We start from the raw sequence: 22,891 nt of genomic DNA on the forward strand, positions 1-22,891 counted from the left end.
TCTCTCTTGTCAATTCTGGGGCCCGTAACTAAGGTACTCTATCGTCCATTCTATAACCTCCCTGGGGATAACTCCAACTCCAGTATTTCTGGCTGTTATCTCTCAGCTTAGTCAAGAGGGAACCAGTGTAACTACGTAGTTAGAGGACTAGGAGCATCAGGCACGCTCTCCACTCCTAAGCTCGTACCCGTACCCCCTCATCCGTCCATTCTGCGTTTACCCCTCAATTGGAGAAAGGAAAGGTTCACTTACAGTTTAGTAACTACCAGTGGTTATCGATTAGCATACACAGTCGACTCCCATGGGGAACACGGCACCAGATGTCTCCTACTGTAGAAGTTCGATCCGTTGAGCCAGTCCCTTGCACTATTTCTTTCCTCACACGGGCAAAGGATTGAAAGCCATCGCTATCATCCATCCATGTAGCCAAGCATGATGATGGGGATTGTGTGTTTCAATGGTGCCAGTTGCTACGATATAAAGAGATTGGCACAGGGTCATCTGTGAGTTCAGGTTGATTCAGGTTCGAGATAGATCAGACTCAATCAACTACCATCCTTGCGTCCGTTTCATACACCGTCGCAACCATGTCCGTCGCTTTCAGATACCACCAACAGGCGCAGTCGACGTTCAAGCCTCCTCTTATTGCCAATGAGAATGCCTTCCTAGGTGATGTGGATTCATCGTATGTATTTTTCTAAAGTTCTCTTTTCCTTACCTCCCCCCTCCTCTTTTCTTTTGAGAAGAGAAAGAGAAATAAGGTTGTGCTCGTCTTTCGCGTGATTAAACATGTGCACAGTCCTCCTCACCTCTTTTATGCAAGGGTGGTGGTGTTGCTAACCTGATGAAACAACAACCTGCAGGGACGACTACAACCCCGAGAAGCCCATGTCGGCAGGCTTCTATCGATTGGAAAAGGGCACTCCGCTGACCTACGAGTACTCTTACGATGAGATGAAGATCATCCTCGAGGGGGAGTACGAAATCTCCGACGAAACCGGGCAGAAGGTCACGGCTAAGCCCGGCGATGTCTTCCACTTCCCCAAGGGTGCCAAGATCACCTTCACCACTCCTTCCTATGGATTGGCTTTCTACGTGAGTCCGCGTTTTCTCCTCTCCTGTTCATTGCCTTTGCCGACCGGGGCCCAGTGCAAGTAAGAAAAAGCCACTAACTGCAATGGGGTTGGCAGACGGGACAACGGGCCAAGGGCGTCTTGTAAGAAACGCGACGAGATCAAAGCAAAACAGCGAGGATGGAGAATGATGTCATGGGTGATGCCTTGGCCATCTTTGCTGAAATAAAAGGCGGAAGGGCTGAAGGATTTCAGCCTAGACCAATTGATAATAAGAGCGACAGAATTGTCGAGATGGGTCACATCTCGATCCATGGTTCATCGGGGGGAGAGGGGGGGCATTGACCCCATCGTCCTTGTACCTTTCCAAGTTTGTTGACGGCCGTTGCCCAGAGATCAATCAAAAGGCCCAGGAATGACGAGGATGAGTTCAGGCATCTGGATTAGTTGGAATGAAAATAGCAGCACATTAGACTCGTTCGAGCCACTCGAGTATGACCGTAGGAATCCTTCCTGGAGTAACTGAATGACGATTGCCGGGGAGACCTCGTGCACAACCGGGAGTCTATCGGTGACCCCCTCGCAGGGAAGATGTGGGGAGGGAGTGGGATAGACAGGCACGGATCGTGGTCGAGTGGATAGCGTAGCGTAGAAGCCCGTCTCGGTCGGGCTCTGTTGATTCTCGGATGCGAGTGAACGATGGATATCAAAGACAGACTTTTCTCCTTCCTGAGTCTTCTTCCCATTCATCTCTTCGTAGTACGTACTGACAATTGCATTCTCCAGCATCTCAAAGCCAACCAACCCACTTTGTTCCTGTCCCCATCCGATCGGACCCATGGATCGCGGTCGATCGAACTAGATGGCAATTGATCCATTGAAATGCCAGCTGAAAGTCGACACAACTACTACTCCGTAGGAACATGGATCTGGTGCCTGCTCGGGATTCCTCCTCAGCCTCATGGTATCCCCCAATCATCTAGCCAGGAACCAGATTAGATTGCGATGCAATATAACAATGTTAATGGAGATCGGAACAAGGGAGTTGACGGGGCAACGGCCAGCTGGGTCGAGGGGTATTCGCACTTCGGAAGATTCTCGTTGGCTGACAGCCACGGGTGGAGGAGATGAGAATTGAGTAAGAAGAAGAAGCAAGAAGAAGTAAGTTAAGACAAAAGGTGGAAGAAGAAAGCCAAGAAGAAGAGGAGAGGAGAGGATGGAGAGATGGTGGCAGTTACTCAATTAATCGTGTGGCTGGCTCAACCTGTCTGTTCCTGTTCCTGTTCCTGTTCCTGCTGCTGCTGCGCTCTGACGCTCTGTAGGCGGGGATTTTGCTGTGCTTGCTTCTTTTCCTTAATAAACTCTTTGAGAGCTCTCTAAGTTGGTTGTTGGTTGCTGCCACTTCTACCACAACCAAGGGGAGATTTGAAATAAAACAAGAAAAGAAGGCATCATCATCGGCGGCACCTTCATATACTGCTACTACTTCTACACCCTCAGCGCTTCATCCTCTCTTCGCCTCTCCCTTCTTACTCCCTCTCATCCTCTTCTTCTTCTTCACTCTCCACTTCCACCCTGGGGGCTCAGACACAGACCACCCCAATAAGAAGCTCTGTTATCATTACATCGCAGTGACTGATCCCTTCCTCCCTCTTCCTTTGTACCCAACGAGAGCGATTGATCCAAATTGTCCGATCTTGTGGCGCGTTGTGTTGCTACTTCAACGTGACTTTGGTTGCTTTTTTTTTTTCCTGATTTCAGCTTCCCTCCCCTCTTCTAGCGCTCTTCTGGCTGTGATTTAATTGCGCCCCTTGCCCCTCTTGTGTTTGGGATCTCGCCTAAATCCCGATTTACTTTTGGTCACCAGTTGTTTTCCGGTCGCCAGAGTCCCATCGGGCACGGAAGGACCACTCGATCGCTAATTGCGCCCGTCTCGTTCCGGAGCTTTTGCTCTTGCGCCCATCATCATGGCTCTCAATCTCGACACCAGTGACCGCTCCGGTTTCCGTCTCCCCAATCCGCCCCCTCTCCTTCATACACGTGCCGGCAACGAACTGTTGGATCGTCCTTCGACACCGGCCGACACAGCCTTCACCAGCCCCGTGCAGACCCCTCAAGGAAGCCCAAGCAAAAACCGCCTGCCTCCCGGCGCGATCGACCTGCCGAATGTGTTCGAGAAGGCTCTGAAGCTCAATCCCACTTCTTCGACGAAGAATACAAATAACCACTACAATCACCCCATGTTCTCTCCGCCGCGAGCGGGGGAGGATTTCAATGAGAGCGTCATCCGACAGACCCCCGCCAGCCCGACGCGCAAATCGAATAAAGAGAACACGCCTCCGAATTCAACCCGCTTCGCCAAAGATTTGGGTCCCAACCCTGCGGCGGCCGCGATTTCTAGAAATGAGCCATACCAGACCCGGGATTTGGAGAGCATCCAGCGGCGACAGGTCCCGATGCGGGGTCTGACTCCCGAGGAGCTGGAGAAACTCCAGACCCCCCGGGTCAAGCGCCTGGTCAACGTCACCCAGCTCTGTAGGTTTCCTAGATGTGAAGCTCCCGATTTCGTGCTGACTGTTTAGATTTCCTCGACCATTACTTTGATCTGCTGAGCTATGTCCATAACCGACAGAATCGCTACACGCAGTTTCGCGCCGCATACCCGGAACCGCCCCTGACGTCGATGGAAGAATACGAACCCGCACTCATGAAATACTTGGGTCGGGAGCGGGCCCACCTTCGCAAGCGCCGAACCAGACTTCGCCAGCACGATTTCCAAATATTGACCCAGGTCGGACAAGGAGGATACGGACAAGTATACTTGGCACAGAAGAAGGATACACGGGAAGTGTGCGCTTTGAAGGTGATGAGCAAGAAGTTGCTCTTCAAGCTTGACGAGATCCGTCACATCCTCACGGAACGTGATATCCTCACAGCGGCTAAGAGTGAGTGGCTGGTGAAGCTGCTTTACGCTTTTCAGGATGAAGATCAGATCTACCTGGCGATGGAATATGTTCCGGGTGGTGACTTCCGTACACTGTTGAACAACACTGGGGTGCTGCACAACCGCCATGCTCGCTTCTACATTGCCGAAATGTTCAGCTGCATCGATGCGCTTCACGCGCTCGGCTATATCCACCGAGATTTGAAGCCCGAAAACTTTCTGATTGATTCGACCGGTCACGTCAAGTTGACTGACTTTGGCCTGGCAGCTGGAATGCTGAATCCAGGTAAGATCGAATCCATGCGCGTGAAGCTGGAGGAGGTAGGCAACACTCCAGTGCCGTTTGGGCGTCCCATGGAACAGCGCACGGTGGCAGAGCGTCGCCAAGGATATCGGTCGCTTCGGGAGCGTCAGGTGAACTATGCCAAGTCTATCGTCGGGTCTCCAGATTACATGGCGCCTGAAGTACTCAAGGGCGAGGAATATGACTTTACGGTGGATTACTGGAGCTTGGGGTGCATGCTGTTCGAGGCATTGGCGGGTTACCCACCGTTTGCAGGATCGACGGTGGATGAGACCTGGCAGAATCTGAAGAACTGGCAGAAGGTGCTGCGCAAGCCTGTCTATGAAGACCCCAACTACTTCCTGTCGCGCCGGACATGGGACCTGATCACGAAGCTGGTCGCTGCCAAGGACCGCCGTTTCAAGAACATTCAGGAGATTCACTCGCACGATTACTTCAGCGAAGTCGATTTCGGGGCCCTGCGTGAGCAACGTGCGCCATTCGTGCCCGAGCTGGATTCGGAGACGGACGCGGGTTACTTTGATGACTTCACGAATGAGGCCGACATGGCCAAGTACAAGGAAGTCCACGACAAGCAGCGGGCGCTGGAGGAAATGGCGGAGCGTGACGAGAAGATGGGCAAGGGACTGTTTGTCGGGTTCACATTCCGGTACGTATTGGTCGTGTGTGGTTCATGGGCTCTACTAATGATGTTAGGCACCGCAAGCCAGCCATGGACGGGATGGGGCGCAGCTCGCCGCGCAAGCCGATCGCCACGGACGGCAGCTTCGGCACGATGTTCTAGTCTGCATGGTTGTTCATTCTAGCACGAGCTGGGTCTCGGGTTAGGGGTTGATTGAGCGAGTATGAATTAATGCTTTATGGCTGGGTATTTTCAGAGTGAGGGGAGAAGTGTATGATACAGCGTCTCGTAGAATACAGTTTGCCTGTTGAGTGATCCAAGTAATCTTGAGCTAGCTGGTGCTGGTGCTGGTGATCAAATCAATTCTCATTGAGCTGCTGCACCATCTTCAGGATCTCCGACTCATTATCCCCGACGACCGCCTGTCCATTGGTCCAATCGACCGTCTAGAAGGAAAGAAAGAAAGTTAGCCCAGCACATTAGCACTTAAGCCCATACAACCCGTTCGTCTCTCAACCACCACCCCCCGGGGGAAATGGAAAAACCTACAACAGGCCTCACAAACGTCCCCTCAGGATCACCCTTGAACCTCTTCATCGCATCCTCCGCATCCCGCGCCCCGCGCACCACCTCCCCCACCGCATACCGTGCCCCTTTGTCCGGCGCCCCGGCCCCCGCCGGGTTCCCTGTCACGTAGTCCAGGATATTACGCAGCTGGTCCGTCGTCGGCGGCGCCGTCGTGATCTCCAACTGGAACTCGCCGCGGCCGCCCGCCGGCGCCGTGTCGGGCGATTGCGCGATCGTCGAGGCGCGTTGCAGGATCTTGAGGGCGTTCTTCGAGGTCGTGGAGCTGGGGGTGTGGAAGATGGTTATCGGGTCGAGGGTTTTCGCCTGTTCGTTTTGTTAGATTGCGGTTGAGGTTGAGGTTGAGGTTTAAGAAGGGGGGTGGGGGATGGGATGAGCGTACGAAACGGAAGACCATTTTGGTGGTGGGTGATGGGGATGTGTTGTCTAGATTGAGTCGGCTGGAGGTTGAGTGTGGGAATTTGGTAGAGTAATCTGGATTGGTGTTGTGTTGTTTTTGTTGCTGGTAGAGTAGAGGGAGAAGGACTGAAACTATTGTAGGTTAGGTAGTGAGTTGCAGACCGGAGCTGCAGTCGGGGTCTGGATTGGGTTGGGTTATGGTGGTCGCGATTGGAGGTGTGCTGATTACGTCATGGGTGGTTGACTCATGGCTGTAGTTAACAAGTAGTTACTACTAGGTAGGTAGTTACAGTATCAGTCTGTCAGTCTATCACACTGGTTGAATCGTTGATCCTTTGGTATCCGCTTGTCATTACATCGACTCATGGATTGTCTTTTATCTATATATTTACAAGGACTATAGTAATTCGTAAATAACACATCAATCGTGGTATCATCGTATACATCATCATATCTACCATCCAAATTGCTCAATATGCAGATATATCCCCTGCGCCCCCGTGCCCTTGTGCACCGCCCGCTCATCACTCAAGGACACCACGCTGCGCCGCGTGTCGTCCGCCAGCCCCTGCGGCCCACACACCACCACCGCGCTCTCGCCCTCGGCCCGCTCGAGCACCTTGCGGATGATATTCCGCGTCTGCGGACGACCCGCCAGCACCGTTAGAGGCCGCAGTTTTATATCGCTTGGTACCTGTTCGTCAATGGCTTTCTCCGATGCAGCCGCGGCGTGTCCTGAACAAGTACACTTGTTCGTCGTGGTGATCTCGTCTTCATCTTCGATGGCGGCGGTGCAGCAGCAGCAGCCCCCGCCTGGTTGGCAGCCAGTGTCGCTGACGGAAATATCATCCTTCTCCACGACTTGCTCCTTCCGCTTCGCGTCGGCCGATTCCATCGACGCTCGGGACGGAGCCACGGTGGTGGATGGGGTCTGCGCGCAGAGGGTGGCTTGGGTCGGTTGCTCCAGCTTCTCATCGCAGGTGATGTAGATGCTTAACTCAATCTCGCGGATGAGATCCGGGTTAGCACGTTGGCACTCCTCTGCGTCGGCCAGGACGGACTGCAGCTGGCTCTCGAACCAGCCGAGCTGAGTGCGCGACTTGATGACCCAGACAAAGCGGATTCGCTTGGTGGCCGCGAGGCGCTTGGGTGATGCGCTGTCCTGCGCGCAGTCGGCCTTCCATTTGGCCACAATATCGCGCACGCATGGCATGGTGTAGGTCACGCCCATGCCACCAGCCAGCAGAATCACACTGTCGAACTGCTGCAGTGGGCGCATCTGACCGTACGGGCCTTCGAGGAACACCGTCCGCGCCGTCTGGGCTGATGCGGTCTCGCCTGACCCGAGCACATGGTGGCGTTTCGACGCGTAGCGGAAGAACCGGCGGGTCCCGCCTTTCTCAGCACGGACGTAAATCTCGAGCTTGTTGTCGTCCGGGATGGACGCGATTGTGAACGGGTGGCTCTGCAGGGGAGCAATCGAGTGACACGTCAAGAACACGTGCTGACCCGGCTTCCACCTGACACCTGGGTTCTCAACCGTGACACGGGTAACGTTACCGGGCAGAGGGGTGAAAGTCGCCCGGTTGGCCCAGAGGGCGTGTCGTGGGGACTTCGATCGGTGGAAGATGGACAGATTGTTATATGTGGCCCAGATGTACCGCGCCACTCGATCAAAGACGAGGAACCCGATGGGGATCCAGACCCAGACCTTGACCTCGGCCGGCGCGTGCAGCCAGACGGCCGCGATGAACCCCACAAAGGTGACCAGATGTTGTAGGACAAAGAACTCATACCCAAATCTCCGGATGGGCGCTGCCGAGGTGATCACAATCCAGGTCAGAATGACCCAGGCGGCTAGTCCTCGAGCGATTAATGGGTAGTTCTTGATTTCGTAGGAGATATAGTTGTAGCGGCCCCAGTCGCGGAACCAGAAGGCCATGTGGATGGTGGCCGTCAGCCACAGCGTTCGAGCCACCCATCGGTGGTACCAGTTCAAGCGTTCATAGCTCATGCCCACCAGTGCACCGATGAGATTCTGCCGCCCGGCCAGCAAGAAGATTAAGGGTAGTTGCGCGATGGCGATGAATCCAGTCCGGTAGCCCACATTTTCCCAGCTCCATTGATCCGTCGTGTCCAGCTTGTAAAAGCAGAAGACCAGCACTACAATCAGGTTGGCCAACACCACAGCCACTGGGCCCAGTGGCGCAAAGTGGAAAGTGTGGCTGCGGATAGATAGAGGAGGCAGCGTCGCATAGCTGGCCTCGCGGACAACTGCTGTCAGAGTAGCATAGAGGTTGAAGAATATTGACTTGGGCTTGGATGGTGTGAGGGAGGTGTCCCGTAGTCTGGAGATGTGAGTCCTGTACCGGCAGATGAACACGGATGGAGGGAATCATCACCTTTGATAGGCAAGATAGCGGTTGAGGAGGTTCACTACAGTTCCGGCAGCAATAGCACTCCCAATGACCACCCAGTACATTTTCTGGAGATAGAACAGGCCGGGCACGCCATCTCCCATGGACATGTGGCCCATGCCCGACATTGACATGTCCATGTCCATCTTGCCTTGGCGGTGTTGCGGTCACTCGGGTATAGATGGACAATGGCGAAGATGACACAGGGCGACGAGGAAGAGAGTAGTAGGAATTTCAAAGCATCTCGAATTGACCAGGACCACGGAGTGAGTTGTTCAGCTATTCAACCAAAGTTCTGATACCGCGTCATGGACAAATACTAAGAAGTAAAATGCCAGGAAGTGGGGAGAACAAACAGCAAACGAATTGAAATTGTATCTTCAGAATTGATAATAATCTGCTCATAATCTGCTCTTCCTCCGCTGGTTTCGGGCTGGCGGGCGATTTACTGCCGTGTGATTGGTTGGTGGGGTTCAAAATGTGCTCAACGCCAAACCGAGTCGGGCCAAAATGTGCTCAAGCTCGGAATGAATGAATGACTTCTTCCTCCACTCCAAAATTGACTCCAAAAGATCCAGAACGGCTGGCCCACCATGGCTGAGATGTCGTCTTCGTCGTCGCCGTCGTCGCGGGTCGGGCCTCTTTCTGCTCCTCTTTCTTCGTAATTATTCTTCTTCTCTTCTTCAACTTATCCCTGTCCCTAGACTGTCATACAAAACAACCCCGACAACCCTATTCCGAGTCAGTCTGACCAGCTCAGTTGATTTCCGAGACCATCATCCCAGGCCCCTCTATTCAGACACTATCAGTCACTCCCCGCGCCATCATGGATATGAGCAGTATGGACTCCAGCTCCTCCTCCTCCTCCTCCATGTCAATGTCCATGGTCTTCACCAACAGCCATGCCACCCCGCTCTTCTCCTCCCAATGGACCCCCTCCTCCAGCGGCGCCTATGCCGGCACCTGCATCTTCCTGATCATTCTCGCCATCATCGGCCGTCTGCTTGTCGCCTTCAAGGCCATCATGGAGCAACGCTGGCTCAGCGCCCACTTGAACCGACGCTACGTCGTCGTGGCCGGCAAGTCCACCGAAGCGGGCCGCATCGACGCCGACCCAGACGCCAAGGGAGCCACGCTCATCACTGCCCAGGGCGTCGAGGAGAGCGTCCGCGTTGTGCGCCGCACTGCGCGTGAACCTCTGCCCTGGCGCTTCAGCGTGGATCTCCCGCGGGCATTGATCTATCTCGTCATCACGGGGGTGTCGTATCTTCTGTATGTATTCCAGCACCGGGTTGCATTGTCCTTGAGCACCAGTTTGTCCTTTGTGTTCTGTTATTTCTTTTCTTCTTCTTTGAGTACCCGAACTCCGAGCCAAGTTTCAACACTAACTGTTCCTCTTCCAGCATGTTGGCCGTCATGACGATGAATGTGGGCTACTTCTGCTCGGTTCTGGCGGGGGCCTTTCTCGGAGATCTGGCCGTTGGCCGGTATATTCAGTGGAATGAACACGATCACTAGCCTTTCGATGTTTGTGTTAAAAGCCCTTTTTTTGGTTGTTATTATTTTGTCTTTTTGGTCTGAATGGGCGTTATATTCGGCATTTGCAGCCTTAGCACGGTTTCATGGTTTCGAGATACCTTTGGGAACGAACCCTTTACGATTTGATTTGATGACAGGCATAGCTGGCGCTCTATGCCCCGTGTTCTGTTTGAGTTGTTGGAAGGGTGTGGTTGTACTGAGTACACATAGACTACGAAGATATACATTTGATTCTTGATCAAAATCTGTACAACTTAACCCTGAAAGGACTCACTGAAGAACGCGATGAGTCGCCAACAGTTGCCAGCCGAATGGACGAACGGCGGTGCTCGACGAAGGCAGTGGCATGATCATCGGCTGATCTGCCGGAAACCCCATTGGCGCGGACATGGAGGGTCTCCAGGTCCCGTCGCCAAGATTAACCAGTATCATACGGGTGGGTTCACGCCAATCCGGATTAGGAAAGTCCATGCAGATACGTAGTATTAGTAAGTACAAGATAACTAGGAAGAGTCGAAGACACTAAACATAACCTAATTGAATAATCGACGATATCGATGCTCACGCGATACGAGATAAGTAAACGGCAACTTCATCAACCCCCAAACGCACTCGTCGGCCGAGCCTCCAACCCCACCTGCCGATACGTCCGATCGATCGCCTCCATCTGCCTGATACTCTCCGCCCCGACCACCCAAACGCCAGACCCCTGCCTCCCCTTGATGCGATGCACAAACTCCTCGAGCTGACACCGCCACGTGGTCCACCACTCCCGGTAGGTCTCCGCGCGCGCATCCCCGGCGGGCCAGTTATACGCCTGGAGGTACTGCGTCTCCTCCCAGGTTTTCGACAGTTTTCCCTGGCGGTAGAGGGTATGTGTATCCCGCACGTCGATGCGGTGGTACACTGTCGGGAGGATCATGTTCCAGATCGTGACTCTGCGCTGCACGTAGTGCTGCGTCTCCGTGCCGCCCTGCGAGGCCACGAGGATCTCGGCCAGGGTCGCCTCGGTCTTGGGCCATTGGAATCCCGGCAGCGACTGGATCCATGCGGATGGCAACAACGAGGCAAAAAAGGGCCACCGGGCATTCTTGCCTGCGTCGGCTGCTGCTGTCGCGGCGGTGTATGCTAGGTCGCCGGCGATGTGGGCGGTCTTCAGGCCGTCGGCTGTTTGGTAGGTGGCAGAGATGGCAGTGTCGATCTGCACCTCTGGGGACGCGGATGGGTCGTGTTCGCTTCCGAGTGGAGCGTAGTGCCCTTCTACGACCACAAGGTCCTCTTCGTCTTCGTGAGCTTGGCCCTGTGAGAGATTCAAGACCTGTCGGACGCAGGAGAGTGGGTACGTCGCCAGATCCATCAGACAGCCGCCGGACAGGGCGTACTGGAAGCGGATGTCATCGCGCGCGATGAAGCCCTTGGGCAGGTGGAACTGCGAGGCAGCGTGGGTGACAGTGCCGGGGCCCCAGGGGGTTTGGCGGGTGAGGGAGAGGAATTTCTGCCAGGCTGGGTGGAATTGGTAGTGGAAGGCTTCGAGGAGGATGGGCGCATCAGGAGTGGTCGCGAGGGGATGCGTAAAGAGCCTGCGGGCTTCCGTGGCGTTGGAGCACGAGGGCTTCTCCAGGAGGACGTGCTTGCCTGCCTGCAGGGAACGGAGGGCCCATTCGTAGTGGTGAGAATTGGGGAGGGCGATATACACGGCGTCGATGGTGGGGTCGTCGAGGAGCTCTGAGGCCTGGGTTAGATACCACACTGCTCTTTTTGTTGGGTTTTCGGATGGGATAAGAGTCTTGGGTTATGGTGGGAGGCTCACCTTGATAGGACGCATGCACAATGGGGATGTTGTATCTCTTGGCGTACTGGTGAGCGCGGTCTGCGTCGCGAGCAGCCACCGCTGCTATGATGACCTCTGGGTGGGACTTGGCTGGGTTGATCACGGACTCTGGGCTTGTCATGGTCAGTATAAATGGGGATCTAGATGCGGAGGCAGGCATCGACTTACGCTATGTTGGAGGCTCCGAGGAGGCCCATGCGAATTGCACCATCTTGCTTCGCGGGCGTGGATGGGTAGATGATGTTGTAGATGCGTTGGAAGAAGCCCATCGACGCCATGGCGGTTACAGTTTTTCAATCATTAACTGGGATGGATGGTCCGATGCGATGGCAACTTGGGTGAGGGTGAGGCCAGGCTGGGAGCTTGTGGTTACTCCGCACGAGAGTCATGGGGTCTACCTCGTACAAGAGCAACGGTAGAGGGGATCCGACGCATTATTCGAAGGGTTTTTACAGTCGACGTGATGCTGAGCTGTGAATGTCTACATACTCCGTACAGTTTCTCTTGCTGTCCAGAGTATCCATCAATGACCTCTACTCCTTTCGCTTCTCATTCACCGGATGGCCAGCTGTATCTGATACTGTAAAAGACGGGGTCTCTCGGAACTGCCTCGGATTTGCCCGCGCTCTGAGAAGAAATGAGCACATTTCTTAACCGCGTTGGGCCTAGCGTCGAACTGGGGTCCGGTCCAGGCTGGAGCTGCCAATTCCTCCACCCTCACAATGGAACTAAATCCAGGGCCCAATTGATAATGGATCGATTACTAGGTGGTATTTTCGCTCATGGCTAGGATTCATTCCAACAGAAGCGAGGTGCCAGAGAGTTTCCTCCGCCGAACCCGCCCCGCCTGATGGATATCCACAACTCCCACCATTTGCATTCCTAGTATACTATATAAGGTTCTCCCAGTTTCCCCAGTCCTGAATGCTAGCATGCTTGTTTCCTCTGCTCTCCAACGCACAAAATCACCATGAAGCTCTCCATCCTCCCCCTGGCGGCTCTCGCCCCTCTGGTCGCCGCCCATTTCGAGCTCAAATATCCCACGAGTCGCGATGGCACTGAAGACAACATGGTCAACTTCCCCTGCGGAAGCGCAGCGCAGTCCTCCAACCGCACCCAAGTCTCCATCTCCGCCGGCTCCTTCCCCGTGGCGCTGTCCATGGGCCACTCCCAGACTGCCGTCGAGGTCCTCCTCGCCCTGGGCACCGACCCCGGCACCAACTTCAACATCACCCTGCACAAGACCTTTGAGATTGAGGGCTTGGGTGCCTTCTGCCTACCCCACATCCTCTTCGATGAGTCCATCCTCGGCACCAATATCACCGACGGCATGAATGCCACCGTTCAGGTGCAGAGCAATGGCGACCCTACTGGTGGTCTCTATGCTGTATGTTGATTCCGTGCTTCGCGCAAAAAAAAAAAAATTAAAATCCGCATGACTAACATCCAGTGAAAACAAAAACAGTGCGCCGACATCCAATTCTCCTCGACCGTCAGCTACGATGAGCCGTCCACCTGCAAGAACAACACCGGCGTCAAGGCAGTCGAGTTTACCGGCGCCGCTGCTGAGCGCAACGCCAACGAGTCGACTGCCACCGGCGGTGCTCAGGACAGCTCCTCCAGCAGCAGCTCTACCTCCAGCAGCTCTAGCAGCAGCAGTACTGCTACCTCAACCGGTGCGGCTGTTCCTCTGCAGCCTGCTGCCTGGGGTATACTCGGTGCCGCTGTGGTTGGTGGTCTTGCTGTTTTGTAAAGAAGATTGAACAGAAAAGCAAGACTCTTAAGTGCGCCAGGACTGCTTCTACAATCCCTAGAAGTATACTCCGTTGGTAAGGTGGGATGAATAGGAGAGAGAAAAAAGCACCTCAAGATGATAAAAGAAAAGAAAAGCCCCAATGACATTTCGAAGGATATGATCATGATTGACGATAATTATTCCCACACCCGCGACTCGTTTTTCAATAATGAGCCTGTACTAACTTTGTACATACTCCTTAATAATATATGACTGGGACCGCTTTAATATGAAGCATATGCATATTTAAATTACTCGTTTACTCATTGAAACTATTTCCCTAGTTCCTTGCCTTTTCTGTCTTCATCTTCCTTTCCTATGTCCTCAAACCCTGCTAAGCCTGCTGTGGTTCAACACTTGAATGCGAGGCCGATTACCCTGACCCGCCATATCCACTGCATATGGTAATAAGCGAGAACCCGAACGATCGCTTCTCATGGTGCCAGCTTTTCGTGAAAGAAACTCTACCGTAGCGCAGGCACAAAGCCAGACACAACTCACGTCCTACCACCTTTACCGTCATGCCATTTGACGTGTTATACAAAGCCCAAATAATTCTAGTACAGCTACCACAGAAGTAGAACTTCAAAGTCCATCTTCAACTAGCCTAGACACTCGACCCCATAACCCAAGCAGAGATGCGCAATGTATGAGCCGTCTAACCAGACTCACCCGCTCATAAAAAAAATCCCAGCAACATTTCCCATCTCGGCTACACATACCTTGAGAGGTTATCCGTGAGCCTTGACCTTCCCCGTAACTTGTCAGCGGCGCCGGCAGCTTGCACAACAAATCCCCAACCCAAATTGTCGACCTTAAGGACCATCGATCTTGGAGATGACTACAGATGTCCACTTCCCTGGAACTTGATGCTAATCCATGCGCAGCCACAGACTATTGACACTTCACGTCCATAGGCAGCAACGAGGAAGTTAAGGTACCTAAGATCGCAAAGGTTTCCCGATCGGGTAACTAACCGCGTAACTACTAACTACACAGTACGCCCGGGGTCGGGCTGGGTTGGGAACTGAAGCTAACTATATAAGGACCATCGGGCTCCGGGCGCCCTTACTGCGTTGCTGGGTTCTGGGGCGGTTATCTTATCGCCTCTTGTCTTTCAGGGGGAACAATCAGGATCTTTCAAAGTTTCGTATATAAAGTTTGGGAAGTCTTCTTCATATTGTTCTTTATCGTCACGTGGTGAACGTGGTTACTCTTCTTTGTTATTGTCTGTTGATCGCACATTTTTCGGTCGAGAAGGTCTTCTCTACTGGTTTTTTTTTTTACAATAATGGACGAGACTAAACTCGAGAGACTACGTCCGGCAGGTGGGTTTGCCTAAGGTCGCAGTGGTAAAGCAACCGATAGTTAAAACTAACGCCCCCGGTCTAGGATATCTAGAGAAATACTCGATCGTGCGCCATCCGCTCGGGTTCTACTACAATGTTGGCGTCACCGCCACCTACACGCTTCCTGAGACATTCACGCTCCCGCTCCGGGATTATGTATACAAGGCATGCGAGACTCTGATCAGCCGGCATCCCGTGCTGTCGACGATCCCCGTAAACGAGGAGTCCGACGAGTCGTACTTTGCGCGCCTTCCGGAGATCGACCTCCGCCAACCGGTCAGCTTTCACAAGCGCTCGCGCGCGTTCCCGGACGGGGACGCGGCTGATCCCGAGCTGGATGAATTCCTGCAGACGCAGCACAGCACGGGGTTCACGACGCCCGGGGCGCCGTATTGGCGCCTCGCAATCTTCACGGACGATGCGTCCGACCGACGGTTCACAGCCGCGTACATCTTCCACCACGCGCTGGGCGACGGCACGTCAGGCAAGGTCTTCCAGGAGACGTTCCTCGAGGCGTTGACGGCCGCGGGCTCGGAATTGACGGCGCCCGGCGAGGCGAAGCTGATCGTAGCCACGCCGGTGGGCACGCCGCTCCTGCCGAACCTGGAGGCTGCGCATCCCTGTAGCTTCTCCTATTTGTTCCTCCTCAATGCGCTTCTTAAGATGAAGTTCGGCTCGCGGGAACGCGGGCTCTGGACCGGGGCGCCAATCTTCACCCCGCTGGAGGCGCAGGCCCGCCATATCGTCATCCCTGCGGCGGTGTCGGCGGCGTTCCGCCAGAACTGTCGCCAGAATAACGCGACCGTCACGGCGGCCGTGCAGTCGGCCATGGCGCATGCGCTGTTCACGCATCTGCCGCAGCAATACACGAAGCTGCGGCTCACGGGGGCCATCTCCGTGCGCAAGTGGCTCACCCAGGAGATCCCGGAGAAGTCGCTCGGCGTCTGGGTGATGGACTTTATGGAGAACTACTGCCGCAGGCGCTTGCCCGCCGACGTGAATGCTTTCCCTTGGAAGGAGGCGGAGCGGTCGCGGCAGACAATCGAGAGGGTGGTCGCGCTGAAGGGCAAGAACACAGGCGTGAACCTCCTCAGGTTTGTGACCGGGTTTGCCGACTTTTTTCGGTCGAAGCTGGGGAAGCCGCGTGGCGAGAGCATCGAGCTGTCGAATATTGGAGTAATGGGGTCGTCGTCGGACGCGGCGGCCCATGGGCCTTCGAAACCTCAGATGGGTCGCGTGGTCTTCTCGCAGAGTCCGAACGCTGCGGGCGCCGCGATTGTGGTGTCGGTCATCTCCGGGGGTGATGGGTGCTTGGTTCTATCGTTTGGGTGGCAGAAGGGCGTTGTGGAACCGGAGTTGGTTTCAGGCATGATTGAGTCGGTCGAGAAATTGGTACACCTTGCGGCGCGGTGATTTGATTGTGGGGAGGACTTCTGATCTGGTTTTCTATCATGGCATGTGACAGTACGCCGCTGCGGAGGATATGTGCACAATATCTAGTGACAATCACTGTTAATACTAATGTTATCGACGTAATTTGAATCGCCTACTCGCGGTTTTCGGTACTTCTTTCGTAAAGAGTGGATTCAGGCACGGATCATTCCAGGGGCGAAGATCCTTGGGATCTTCTGGGTGGGACAGTCGAGGCGGTGAGTCGGCGACGATGGCGGCAGAATTGCGGGGAATGGGAACAAAAGCCCAGGGAGCGTTACCTGTAGTTTTGCCATTTCACTCGTTCACCAACAATACATTACACTGTTCTGTGTCAAGTCAAGCAGATTAGACTAGATCAAGATGGCTACCCGCGCTCCGTTTGTTGTTCCCGCGCTCACCAAGCACACCGCGACGGTGATCATGGCCCATGGCTTGGGCGACAGGTAAGGCTCCGTCTTGACATGAACGCCTCCCTCGTCTTTGACTGACTCCGGTGAATGGTAGTGGTGCCGGCTGGTACGTTCCTTTTTCCTGTTCATGCGATGATACATACACACGTCGGGATGAGCCGATGACATGCGGCAAGATCCCGAACAGATCTAAGTGATTGGAGCTGAACATGGCATCTTGATAGGATGGCTCTGGCTCAGAACTGGCGCCGCCGGGGTGTCTTCGACGAAGTGGCTTTCATCTTCCCGAACGCGCCCATGATTCCTATCTCTGTGGTATGAAAGCTCAAGGTGTCTTTGGATAACAGTGACGATATAACAGGACTGATCATCTGGTTAGAACTTCGGAATGACCATGCCCGGTTGGTACGACATTACGAAGCTCGGCCGTGATGTGAGTTACCCCTTCTATGCTACGATGTCAGGAAAATGTCTAACGAAAGGTGTACATGAGTAGCTGGACTTCGAAGAAGCGATCCGTAACCAGGACGAGCCCGGCATCCTCCGCTCCCGCGAGTACTTCAACACCCTTATCAAGGAAGAAATGGACAAGGGGATCAGTGCCTCGCGCATTGTCCTCGGAGGGTTCTCCCAGGGCGGCGCCATGTCGCTGTTCACGGGCTTGACCAGCAAGGAGAAGCTGGGCGGTGTCTTTGGGCTGTCCTGCTACTTACTCCTCAGCGACCGGATAAAGAACTTCATCCCCGAGGGCTTCCCCAACAAGGACACCCCGTTCTTCCTCGCGCACGGCCAGGAGGACGAAGTGGTCAGATTCGATTTCGGCAAGCAGTCTTGTGACAAGTTGAAGGAGTTGGACCTGGCCAAGGTCGAGTTCCACTCTTACCCGTATGTTGTCCCATACGTTTCTTTTAGCTCGTGTTTTCACAACAGTTCCCCGGCTAATGTTCTTGGTCTGTTTCCTAGTTATCTTGGTCACTCTGCCGATCCGGATGAGATTGAGGACCTCGAGAAGTACCTGCACGGTGTTATCCCACCTGAGGGTCAGGCCTCATGAATCCATGGCCACCACCGCCATCACACATCTGTACAGACCCCACGCCCTTGGGGTACCTTGACCCAGTTTAGCCTTGTTTTTTTAGCCATTGTTGTTCTGTTGGCAGCGGTCATGTTCTCCCGGTTCAGGCCCAAGGAAAAGGACCAAGATTCTGTCCGGAAAGAGGACTGAGGAAACCCATGCACTTTCCAGGGATGCCCTCGAATGTCTCTACCTCTAGCTACGAAAGACTAATGTGCACGAAATCGGAAAATCGATGACTGCCGGCAAGCCGCTCAGATCGTGGTAACAGTGATCGAATATTTGTTTCTCCCCTCTCCCTCCAACTTAATTGTAAGCAAATCCAAATGACAACCTCTCTATTTACCCCACCAAAACCCTCCGGATTGACGCCTCGACAGCCGCAATCATCGCCTCAGTATTCTTGACATCAAACGGCACCAGATGCCGCGATCCGTGGTCGTAGAACTCCGCCTTGGTCGGATCGCACAGTCGGTACAGCTTCATGCTGTGCGGGTACAGCGCGTCCTGCTTTCCCACAATGTGCGTCGTGGGAATGGTAATGGGGTACGATCCTGGGGTAGGCTCGACCAGCTCCATGCCCGCCGGGTCGAAGGGGGCAGCGCCGCAGATGAACACCGCCAGCTTGAACAGCGGGGTATTTGAGGTGCTGGCGTGCTGCATGATCATTGCGCTGGCTAGTGCGCAGCCCTGCGAGAAGCCCATGACACCGTCAAAGGGACCTTCTTTGTCGATGATTTGTTGGACGTAGGCAATGGCTCGGGCCAGGTCTTCGCCTGGCTTGGTGGCGCGCGGGTAGTGGCTATAGAAAGGGCCGTCAAAGACATCTTTAATATCTATTATGGTAAAAGCAAGGCTGTCAAATGTCTTTTCGTTCTCTTTTCTTCTCTTGAGGGGGTCGCTTGATGAGGGGTAAAAGTACCGGCTTCACCCTCGCTTTCAATTCGTCCATTGACGAAAGTGAATGTATGGCCTTTCTTTTCTAGGGCATAGGTGATTCCACCTGGTGGGTTATTTTAGTCAGAAGGTTAGAAGGCTTATTGTATTTCAGAAGAAGAAAACATCGTTTGGGGGACAGGACATACCAGCCTGGATCTCGAAGATCTAGATGCGGCTTGTCAATCTGTTGTGCCCCGCCAAACAAATCGGGAAATGGTAACAACTAGTACTTGGATAGACATACTTCTCCACTGGTGCCAGCACCGTGTAGACAGAGGAACCGCATTGTGGGGTTTATGTTCTTGATGTGAACCAAATTTGCTCGAAAATTGAGGACGGCGAGAGGGGCATTGAAGGAAGTCAAGATAGCTTGGCTGGCAAGCTTATCAGGTACCGATCACCAACACCTGACGGAGTGGCATGTCGGGGTTGATTCCGACCGCCGGCCCAAGCCAATCTGGGCAAGCTTACTTACTTAGCAGTTCTGCATCTGACATAACTATAACTATGATCGTTGACTACTTGTCGGACTTTCATGACCGCCTCTGCCCCTTGATGGATGACATCCATCCACTACAGTCAATTCTCCTGACGATAATACCCTTGGGATTCAAGAATGACATATCCGATCGGACGTGACTCCCAGAAAACCGCAATTTGGCCGCGGCCGAGCTTCCCGGAGGCGACTTCAGTTCGGCGGACCCCTGAACCGGTAAACTGAAAGAAGGTTTCCTTCTAGCCATCCTCCAAATGTCATCGGTATACACGTCGTCGCGTGGCAAAGCTGCCTGGGGAGCAGTGCAGCGCCCTTCGGAGTACTATCATCATTTCGGTCCTACCTTAAACGAGCTATCCTTCGGGTTGTTGGGATGGTCGTTCCAACCCCAGCGTGACATTATCGATCTCACTGGAAAGGTGATCCTGGTCACAGGAGGTACCACTATCCCACCTTCTTGCCCCTCCTCCTCCTCCACCGATGACTACCAGCGGCGCATGCTAATGCTTAACATTCGAGAAAAGGCAACACCGGCCTCGGAAAGGAGACCATCATCCAACTCGCCCAGCACAATCCAGCCCGCATCTACCTCGCCGCGCGCAACGAGACGAAAGCCCAGGATGCCATTGCCTCCATCCGGGAGACCCTCCCCTCCGCAGTCGACATCAAATACCTGCCCTTGGACCTGGGGTCGCTGTCATCCATCCGAGCCGCCGTAGAGCGCTTCCGCGCGGACTGCGACCGACTGGACACCCTGATCCTCAACGCAGGCACCATGAACAATCCGACCAAATACACCGAGGCGGGATTTGAGATGCACATGGGCACCAACCACATCGGACACTTCCTGCTCACCACCCTGCTGCTGCCCGTCATGCAGAAGACTCTGGCCCTGTCGCCAGACGTCCGCGTGGTATCGCTGAGCTCGGCGGCCAACGTGGGCGCGCCCCCCTTCGAGGTGATGACCTCCGCCTCCGCTCTCGCAGAGACCCCTCATCTGGTGGCGTATTGTGCGTCCAAGGCGGCCAACATCCTCTTCGCTGCGGAGTTGGCACGGCGCTATCCGGAGATCCTCGCTGTCTCAGTGCATCCGGGTGCGGTGGCTAGCGACCTCTACGATCATACGATGGATAGGAACTGGTTCTTCAGGCTTGGGGTGAACATCATCAAGACGGGCTTTTGTAGGTCCCTGCGCACCGGAGCGCTGAACCAGCTGTGGGCGGCGGGCGCGAAGCGCGAAGCGCTGATCAACGGTGCTTACTATGTGCCGATCGGGGTCCATGCCAGTGGCAATCCGTACGCCAGTGATGTAGAGATGGGGAAACGTCTTTGGGAGTGGACTGAACAGCAGATTGCGGAGAGTTGATTCTCTCGGTTGCTCTCTAACTGTCTCTAGCTTGGTATCTTCTTTGGAGTTGATTTAAATTGTAGTATAGTGACTTATGCAATAATCATGTCTTTTGAGCAGATGTTGTCCGTTGGTGAAGTGCGCGGAATGGAGACATGACGTCGTGGCGCGAATGCGTCCAAAGCCGATAGCAACAGCCCGGCGGCGGGAAGATTAGATTTCCCGAATAGGCATGAGATGCCGGGGCTCGGGAGGTGAACATCCAGGGTCCAGAGAGAGAGAGAAAGTGTGTGTGTATGAGTATAGAGGAGGCCGATTGATGTAGTGAGCATTTTGTCATTAGTAGACGGAGTACCACTGATAGTTTACTATAGATCATATTCTCATCCGGCCTCCGGGCACTGTTACAGATCCACCAACTACTACTACGCGAGACGTTGATGATTGCTGGTCAGCAGCGGGAGATCGTTAGGGTTTAGCCGAGGAGCCTCTCTCAGATTCCCTCATCGAGTTTTTCGCCCACAACCACCAGAGCAGACTGGCGATGATGGCAATGACCGTATCCAATGTGAACCATTGAAGAGATAACTTGTAGTCCGAATCGTTCCTGCACATGTAGAAGCTCGGGGAGCTGTAGATAACGTAGAAGCTACGGCGACTCTTAGCGAGCGGCGCGGTGGTCTCGCCGTGTCGGCGCTGCTCCCCACACAATTGCTGTTGCTGCTCAATCCGCAGTTGTGTTCCTCCCACTTCCAATTCCTACTCCTCCTCTTCACTTCAGCAACCACAAACTCCATCAATCCTCCTCTCGGTAGGTTCTCCCTCTATTCTTGCCAGCCTCAACACCGGACTTATACGCACCTCGTCCCTGTGGTCCGTCCCTTCAATCGAGCAAAATCCCCCCTCTCCCCTCCCAAGCCCGACCGACAGAAAGTGTCATCTCGCACTCACCTGACCTCTCCACTCGCTGCCATCACCACCTCCTCCTCCTCCAAGAAGACCACCCACGATCCAATCCCCCACCATCTGACCGGAACATACATCTCTAACAACTTTCTCTGTGCTTTCGCTTCTAGGATCAGGTCTCGCCCACCCTAAATCACCATCACAATGGATCCCGCGAAGTTGGCTAAGTTGCAGGCCGCCGCCCAGGCCAACCGCATTGGTATGTGCCTTTTTAATCTTCTGTCATAATTTTCCCAAATGCTCCTCCGAACTCAAATGGCAAGAATGACAGCTCCCAAGCTGTGATGTCTTCCTCCTCTGTTCGTACATGGACTTTCGTCAACACCAAAGGTGCTCTTCGTGACAAAAGACTTGCGCGACTGGGCATTCACCCAATCACCCCTCCAGTCGACCTTCAAATTACCTAATGCTTGAAATGTGCTTGCTGACATATATCTCTTCTGCGCGTCACAGGGTACGTATCTTTGATTCCTTGAACACACCACTCAACACAATGAGACAATCCCTACTTTTCGATTCGTATTGCAGAATGAATCCCACCAAACCACCCTCCCTCGCCATCCCCCACCCTGTCGCTCCCACCAGACAGACTATACCCAACTGAACTCCATCACTAACCCGTTCCACCTTCGAGCAGAGGCAAGGGTACCCCCCGCCGCAAGGTCAAGAAGGTCCACAAGTCCTCCGGCGCCGATGACAAGAAGCTCCAGGCCACCCTGAAGAAGATGAACGTCCAGCCCATCCAGGCCATTGAGGAGGTCAACATGTTCAAGGAGGACGGCAACGTCATTCACTTCGGTGCCCCCAAGGGTGAGTAACTCATCGAATTCCACATTGACCCAAAGCTACCAACCATCCACCTTCCCACCCCCAAATCTTGCTAATCAACCACAAATAAAAAAAAACAGTCCACGCCTCCGTCCCCTCCAACACCTTCGCCCTCTACGGTAACGGTGAGGAGAAGGAGCTCACCGAGCTCGTCCCCGGTATCCTGAACCAGCTCGGCCCCGACAGCCTGGCCTCCCTCCGCAAGCTCGCCGAGAGCTACCAGAACATGCAGAAGGCCCAGGGCGCCGAGGGCAAGAAGGACGACGAGGAAGATGATATCCCCGACCTCGTCGAGGGCGAGAACTTCGAGAGCAACGTCGAGTAGAGGGAGAAAAAAAAGCCAAAAATATCCTCCATCTAATATAAACGAATATTAAGCTTTTTTTTGTTGCCGTTGTCCGGCCGGCTATTTGTCGTGTTCCGTCGTGTCTGGTCCTTTGTGAATAGGGCGACGATGTTAACGAATACCCATTCTGATTACTTTTACTGCTGCTGCTACTGCTGCTGCTACTGCTGCTGCTACTACTACTGCTGCTC

General features: G+C 54.1%; 12 protein-coding genes across 12 annotated transcripts; 8 read left to right on the forward strand and 4 right to left on the reverse strand.

Moving 5' to 3' along the window:
* The first annotated feature begins 338 nt into the window (after positions 1-338).
* Positions 339-1,539, forward strand: BP01DRAFT_356813 (cupin domain-containing protein). The gene is made up of 3 exons (XM_025575041.1): positions 339-685; positions 864-1,095; positions 1,191-1,539. Exons 1-3 carry the CDS (start codon positions 588-590, stop codon positions 1,218-1,220), a joined length of 360 nt encoding a protein of 119 aa, XP_025431303.1. The 5' UTR covers positions 339-587; the 3' UTR covers positions 1,221-1,539.
* Positions 1,540-2,747: 1,208 nt separating this feature from the next.
* BP01DRAFT_49025 (serine/threonine-protein kinase) lies at positions 2,748-5,292 on the forward strand. Its single transcript, XM_025579897.1, has 3 exons — positions 2,748-3,608; positions 3,656-4,970; positions 5,018-5,292. Exons 1-3 carry the CDS (start codon positions 3,041-3,043, stop codon positions 5,103-5,105), a joined length of 1,971 nt encoding a protein of 656 aa, XP_025431304.1. The 5' UTR covers positions 2,748-3,040; the 3' UTR covers positions 5,106-5,292.
* On the reverse strand, positions 5,100-5,981 carry BP01DRAFT_356816 (uncharacterized protein). The gene is made up of 3 exons (XM_025575042.1): positions 5,911-5,981; positions 5,493-5,834; positions 5,100-5,389 (listed from the first exon to the last, which is right to left on the reverse strand). The coding sequence occupies exons 1-3, from the start codon at positions 5,923-5,925 to the stop codon at positions 5,303-5,305; spliced, it is 444 nt and encodes a 147-aa protein (XP_025431305.1). The 5' UTR covers positions 5,926-5,981; the 3' UTR covers positions 5,100-5,302.
* A 287-nt stretch (positions 5,982-6,268) lies between these two features.
* Positions 6,269-8,768, reverse strand: BP01DRAFT_319286 (ferric reductase family protein). Its single transcript, XM_025572664.1, has 2 exons — positions 8,330-8,768; positions 6,269-8,275 (listed from the first exon to the last, which is right to left on the reverse strand). Exons 1-2 carry the CDS (start codon positions 8,488-8,490, stop codon positions 6,382-6,384), a joined length of 2,055 nt encoding a protein of 684 aa, XP_025431306.1. The 5' UTR covers positions 8,491-8,768; the 3' UTR covers positions 6,269-6,381.
* A 146-nt stretch (positions 8,769-8,914) lies between these two features.
* On the forward strand, positions 8,915-10,102 carry BP01DRAFT_356819 (copper transporter family protein). Its single transcript, XM_025575043.1, has 2 exons — positions 8,915-9,616; positions 9,748-10,102. Exons 1-2 carry the CDS (start codon positions 9,171-9,173, stop codon positions 9,860-9,862), a joined length of 561 nt encoding a protein of 186 aa, XP_025431307.1. The 5' UTR covers positions 8,915-9,170; the 3' UTR covers positions 9,863-10,102.
* A 248-nt stretch (positions 10,103-10,350) lies between these two features.
* BP01DRAFT_356820 (Gfo/Idh/MocA family protein) lies at positions 10,351-12,041 on the reverse strand. Its single transcript, XM_025575044.1, has 3 exons — positions 11,883-12,041; positions 11,694-11,827; positions 10,351-11,608 (listed from the first exon to the last, which is right to left on the reverse strand). The coding sequence occupies exons 1-3, from the start codon at positions 11,990-11,992 to the stop codon at positions 10,479-10,481; spliced, it is 1,374 nt and encodes a 457-aa protein (XP_025431308.1). The 5' UTR covers positions 11,993-12,041; the 3' UTR covers positions 10,351-10,478.
* A 428-nt stretch (positions 12,042-12,469) lies between these two features.
* On the forward strand, positions 12,470-13,750 carry BP01DRAFT_356821 (putative GPI anchored protein). Its single transcript, XM_025575045.1, has 2 exons — positions 12,470-13,101; positions 13,180-13,750. Exons 1-2 carry the CDS (start codon positions 12,685-12,687, stop codon positions 13,465-13,467), a joined length of 705 nt encoding a protein of 234 aa, XP_025431309.1. The 5' UTR covers positions 12,470-12,684; the 3' UTR covers positions 13,468-13,750.
* Positions 13,751-14,599: 849 nt separating this feature from the next.
* On the forward strand, positions 14,600-16,382 carry BP01DRAFT_356822 (uncharacterized protein). The gene is made up of 2 exons (XM_025575046.1): positions 14,600-14,837; positions 14,902-16,382. Exons 1-2 carry the CDS (start codon positions 14,801-14,803, stop codon positions 16,269-16,271), a joined length of 1,407 nt encoding a protein of 468 aa, XP_025431310.1. The 5' UTR covers positions 14,600-14,800; the 3' UTR covers positions 16,272-16,382.
* A 194-nt stretch (positions 16,383-16,576) lies between these two features.
* Positions 16,577-18,070, forward strand: BP01DRAFT_356823 (palmitoyl-(protein) hydrolase). The gene is made up of 6 exons (XM_025575047.1): positions 16,577-16,735; positions 16,797-16,808; positions 16,927-17,017; positions 17,082-17,135; positions 17,199-17,587; positions 17,666-18,070. Exons 1-6 carry the CDS (start codon positions 16,653-16,655, stop codon positions 17,754-17,756), a joined length of 720 nt encoding a protein of 239 aa, XP_025431311.1. The 5' UTR covers positions 16,577-16,652; the 3' UTR covers positions 17,757-18,070.
* Positions 18,031-19,057, reverse strand: BP01DRAFT_356825 (putative DUF341 family oxidoreductase). The gene is made up of 4 exons (XM_025575048.1): positions 18,961-19,057; positions 18,863-18,881; positions 18,700-18,780; positions 18,031-18,613 (listed from the first exon to the last, which is right to left on the reverse strand). Exons 1-4 carry the CDS (start codon positions 19,000-19,002, stop codon positions 18,120-18,122), a joined length of 636 nt encoding a protein of 211 aa, XP_025431312.1. The 5' UTR covers positions 19,003-19,057; the 3' UTR covers positions 18,031-18,119.
* A 185-nt stretch (positions 19,058-19,242) lies between these two features.
* Positions 19,243-20,652, forward strand: BP01DRAFT_319306 (putative short-chain dehydrogenase/reductase family protein). The gene is made up of 2 exons (XM_025572665.1): positions 19,243-19,650; positions 19,737-20,652. Exons 1-2 carry the CDS (start codon positions 19,467-19,469, stop codon positions 20,576-20,578), a joined length of 1,026 nt encoding a protein of 341 aa, XP_025431313.1. The 5' UTR covers positions 19,243-19,466; the 3' UTR covers positions 20,579-20,652.
* Positions 20,653-21,670: 1,018 nt separating this feature from the next.
* BP01DRAFT_365801 (nascent polypeptide-associated complex subunit family protein) lies at positions 21,671-22,679 on the forward strand (the record flags this gene model as incomplete). The annotated part of the gene is made up of 4 exons (XM_025576379.1): positions 21,671-21,725; position 21,980; positions 22,164-22,336; positions 22,435-22,679. The coding sequence occupies 4 exons, from the start codon at positions 21,671-21,673 to the stop codon at positions 22,677-22,679; spliced, it is 474 nt and encodes a 157-aa protein (XP_025431314.1).
* Between the last annotated feature and the right edge of the window lie 212 nt (positions 22,680-22,891).

Source organism: Aspergillus saccharolyticus (assembly GCF_003184585.1).
Source record: "Aspergillus saccharolyticus JOP 1030-1 unplaced genomic scaffold BP01scaffold_15, whole genome shotgun sequence".
NCBI lineage: Eukaryota > Fungi > Ascomycota > Eurotiomycetes > Eurotiales > Aspergillaceae > Aspergillus > Aspergillus saccharolyticus.

What these genes read in the sequence shown, in the direction of transcription:
- BP01DRAFT_356823 (XM_025575047.1), top strand. Translation starts at nt 16,653, where the DNA reads ATGGCTACCCGCGCTCCGTTTGTTGTTCCCGCGCTCACCAAGCACACC. An exon ending in CCATGATTCCTATCTCTGTG is followed by an intron (nt 17,018 to 17,081) that starts GTATGAAAGCTC and finishes TCATCTGGTTAG; the next exon opens with AACTTCGGAATGACCATGCC. An exon ending in TTACGAAGCTCGGCCGTGAT is followed by an intron (nt 17,136 to 17,198) that starts GTGAGTTACCCC and finishes GTACATGAGTAG; the next exon opens with CTGGACTTCGAAGAAGCGAT.
- BP01DRAFT_356819 (XM_025575043.1), top strand. Translation starts at nt 9,171, where the DNA reads ATGGATATGAGCAGTATGGACTCCAGCTCCTCCTCCTCCTCCTCCATG. An exon ending in ACGGGGGTGTCGTATCTTCT is followed by an intron (nt 9,617 to 9,747) that starts GTATGTATTCCA and finishes TTCCTCTTCCAG; the next exon opens with CATGTTGGCCGTCATGACGA.
- BP01DRAFT_356821 (XM_025575045.1), top strand. Translation starts at nt 12,685, where the DNA reads ATGAAGCTCTCCATCCTCCCCCTGGCGGCTCTCGCCCCTCTGGTCGCC. An exon ending in CTACTGGTGGTCTCTATGCT is followed by an intron (nt 13,102 to 13,179) that starts GTATGTTGATTC and finishes AAACAAAAACAG; the next exon opens with TGCGCCGACATCCAATTCTC.
- BP01DRAFT_49025 (XM_025579897.1), top strand. Translation starts at nt 3,041, where the DNA reads ATGGCTCTCAATCTCGACACCAGTGACCGCTCCGGTTTCCGTCTCCCC. An exon ending in GGTCAACGTCACCCAGCTCT is followed by an intron (nt 3,609 to 3,655) that starts GTAGGTTTCCTA and finishes CTGACTGTTTAG; the next exon opens with ATTTCCTCGACCATTACTTT. An exon ending in TTTGTCGGGTTCACATTCCG is followed by an intron (nt 4,971 to 5,017) that starts GTACGTATTGGT and finishes TAATGATGTTAG; the next exon opens with GCACCGCAAGCCAGCCATGG.
- BP01DRAFT_356816 (XM_025575042.1), bottom strand. An exon ending in GGACGTTTGTGAGGCCTGTT is followed by an intron (nt 5,390 to 5,492) that starts GTAGGTTTTTCC and finishes CTTTCCTTCTAG; the next exon opens with ACGGTCGATTGGACCAATGG.
- BP01DRAFT_319286 (XM_025572664.1), bottom strand. Translation starts at nt 8,490, where the DNA reads ATGGACATGGACATGTCAATGTCGGGCATGGGCCACATGTCCATGGGA. An exon ending in CGCTATCTTGCCTATCAAAG is followed by an intron (nt 8,276 to 8,329) that starts GTGATGATTCCC and finishes TCACATCTCCAG; the next exon opens with ACTACGGGACACCTCCCTCA.
- BP01DRAFT_356813 (XM_025575041.1), top strand. Translation starts at nt 588, where the DNA reads ATGTCCGTCGCTTTCAGATACCACCAACAGGCGCAGTCGACGTTCAAG. An exon ending in CTAGGTGATGTGGATTCATC is followed by an intron (nt 686 to 863) that starts GTATGTATTTTT and finishes AACAACCTGCAG; the next exon opens with GGACGACTACAACCCCGAGA. An exon ending in CCTATGGATTGGCTTTCTAC is followed by an intron (nt 1,096 to 1,190) that starts GTGAGTCCGCGT and finishes TGGGGTTGGCAG; the next exon opens with ACGGGACAACGGGCCAAGGG.
- BP01DRAFT_356822 (XM_025575046.1), top strand. Translation starts at nt 14,801, where the DNA reads ATGGACGAGACTAAACTCGAGAGACTACGTCCGGCAG. An exon ending in CGAGAGACTACGTCCGGCAG is followed by an intron (nt 14,838 to 14,901) that starts GTGGGTTTGCCT and finishes CCCCCGGTCTAG; the next exon opens with GATATCTAGAGAAATACTCG.
- BP01DRAFT_319306 (XM_025572665.1), top strand. Translation starts at nt 19,467, where the DNA reads ATGTCATCGGTATACACGTCGTCGCGTGGCAAAGCTGCCTGGGGAGCA. An exon ending in GGTGATCCTGGTCACAGGAG is followed by an intron (nt 19,651 to 19,736) that starts GTACCACTATCC and finishes ATTCGAGAAAAG; the next exon opens with GCAACACCGGCCTCGGAAAG.
- BP01DRAFT_356825 (XM_025575048.1), bottom strand. Translation starts at nt 19,002, where the DNA reads ATGCGGTTCCTCTGTCTACACGGTGCTGGCACCAGTGGAGAA. An exon ending in TGAAAGCGAGGGTGAAGCCG is followed by an intron (nt 18,614 to 18,699) that starts GTACTTTTACCC and finishes TTACCATAATAG; the next exon opens with ATATTAAAGATGTCTTTGAC.
- BP01DRAFT_356820 (XM_025575044.1), bottom strand. Translation starts at nt 11,992, where the DNA reads ATGGCGTCGATGGGCTTCTTCCAACGCATCTACAACATCATCTACCCA. An exon ending in CTCGGAGCCTCCAACATAGC is followed by an intron (nt 11,828 to 11,882) that starts GTAAGTCGATGC and finishes GACCATGACAAG; the next exon opens with CCCAGAGTCCGTGATCAACC. An exon ending in TGTGCATGCGTCCTATCAAG is followed by an intron (nt 11,609 to 11,693) that starts GTGAGCCTCCCA and finishes CCCAGGCCTCAG; the next exon opens with AGCTCCTCGACGACCCCACC.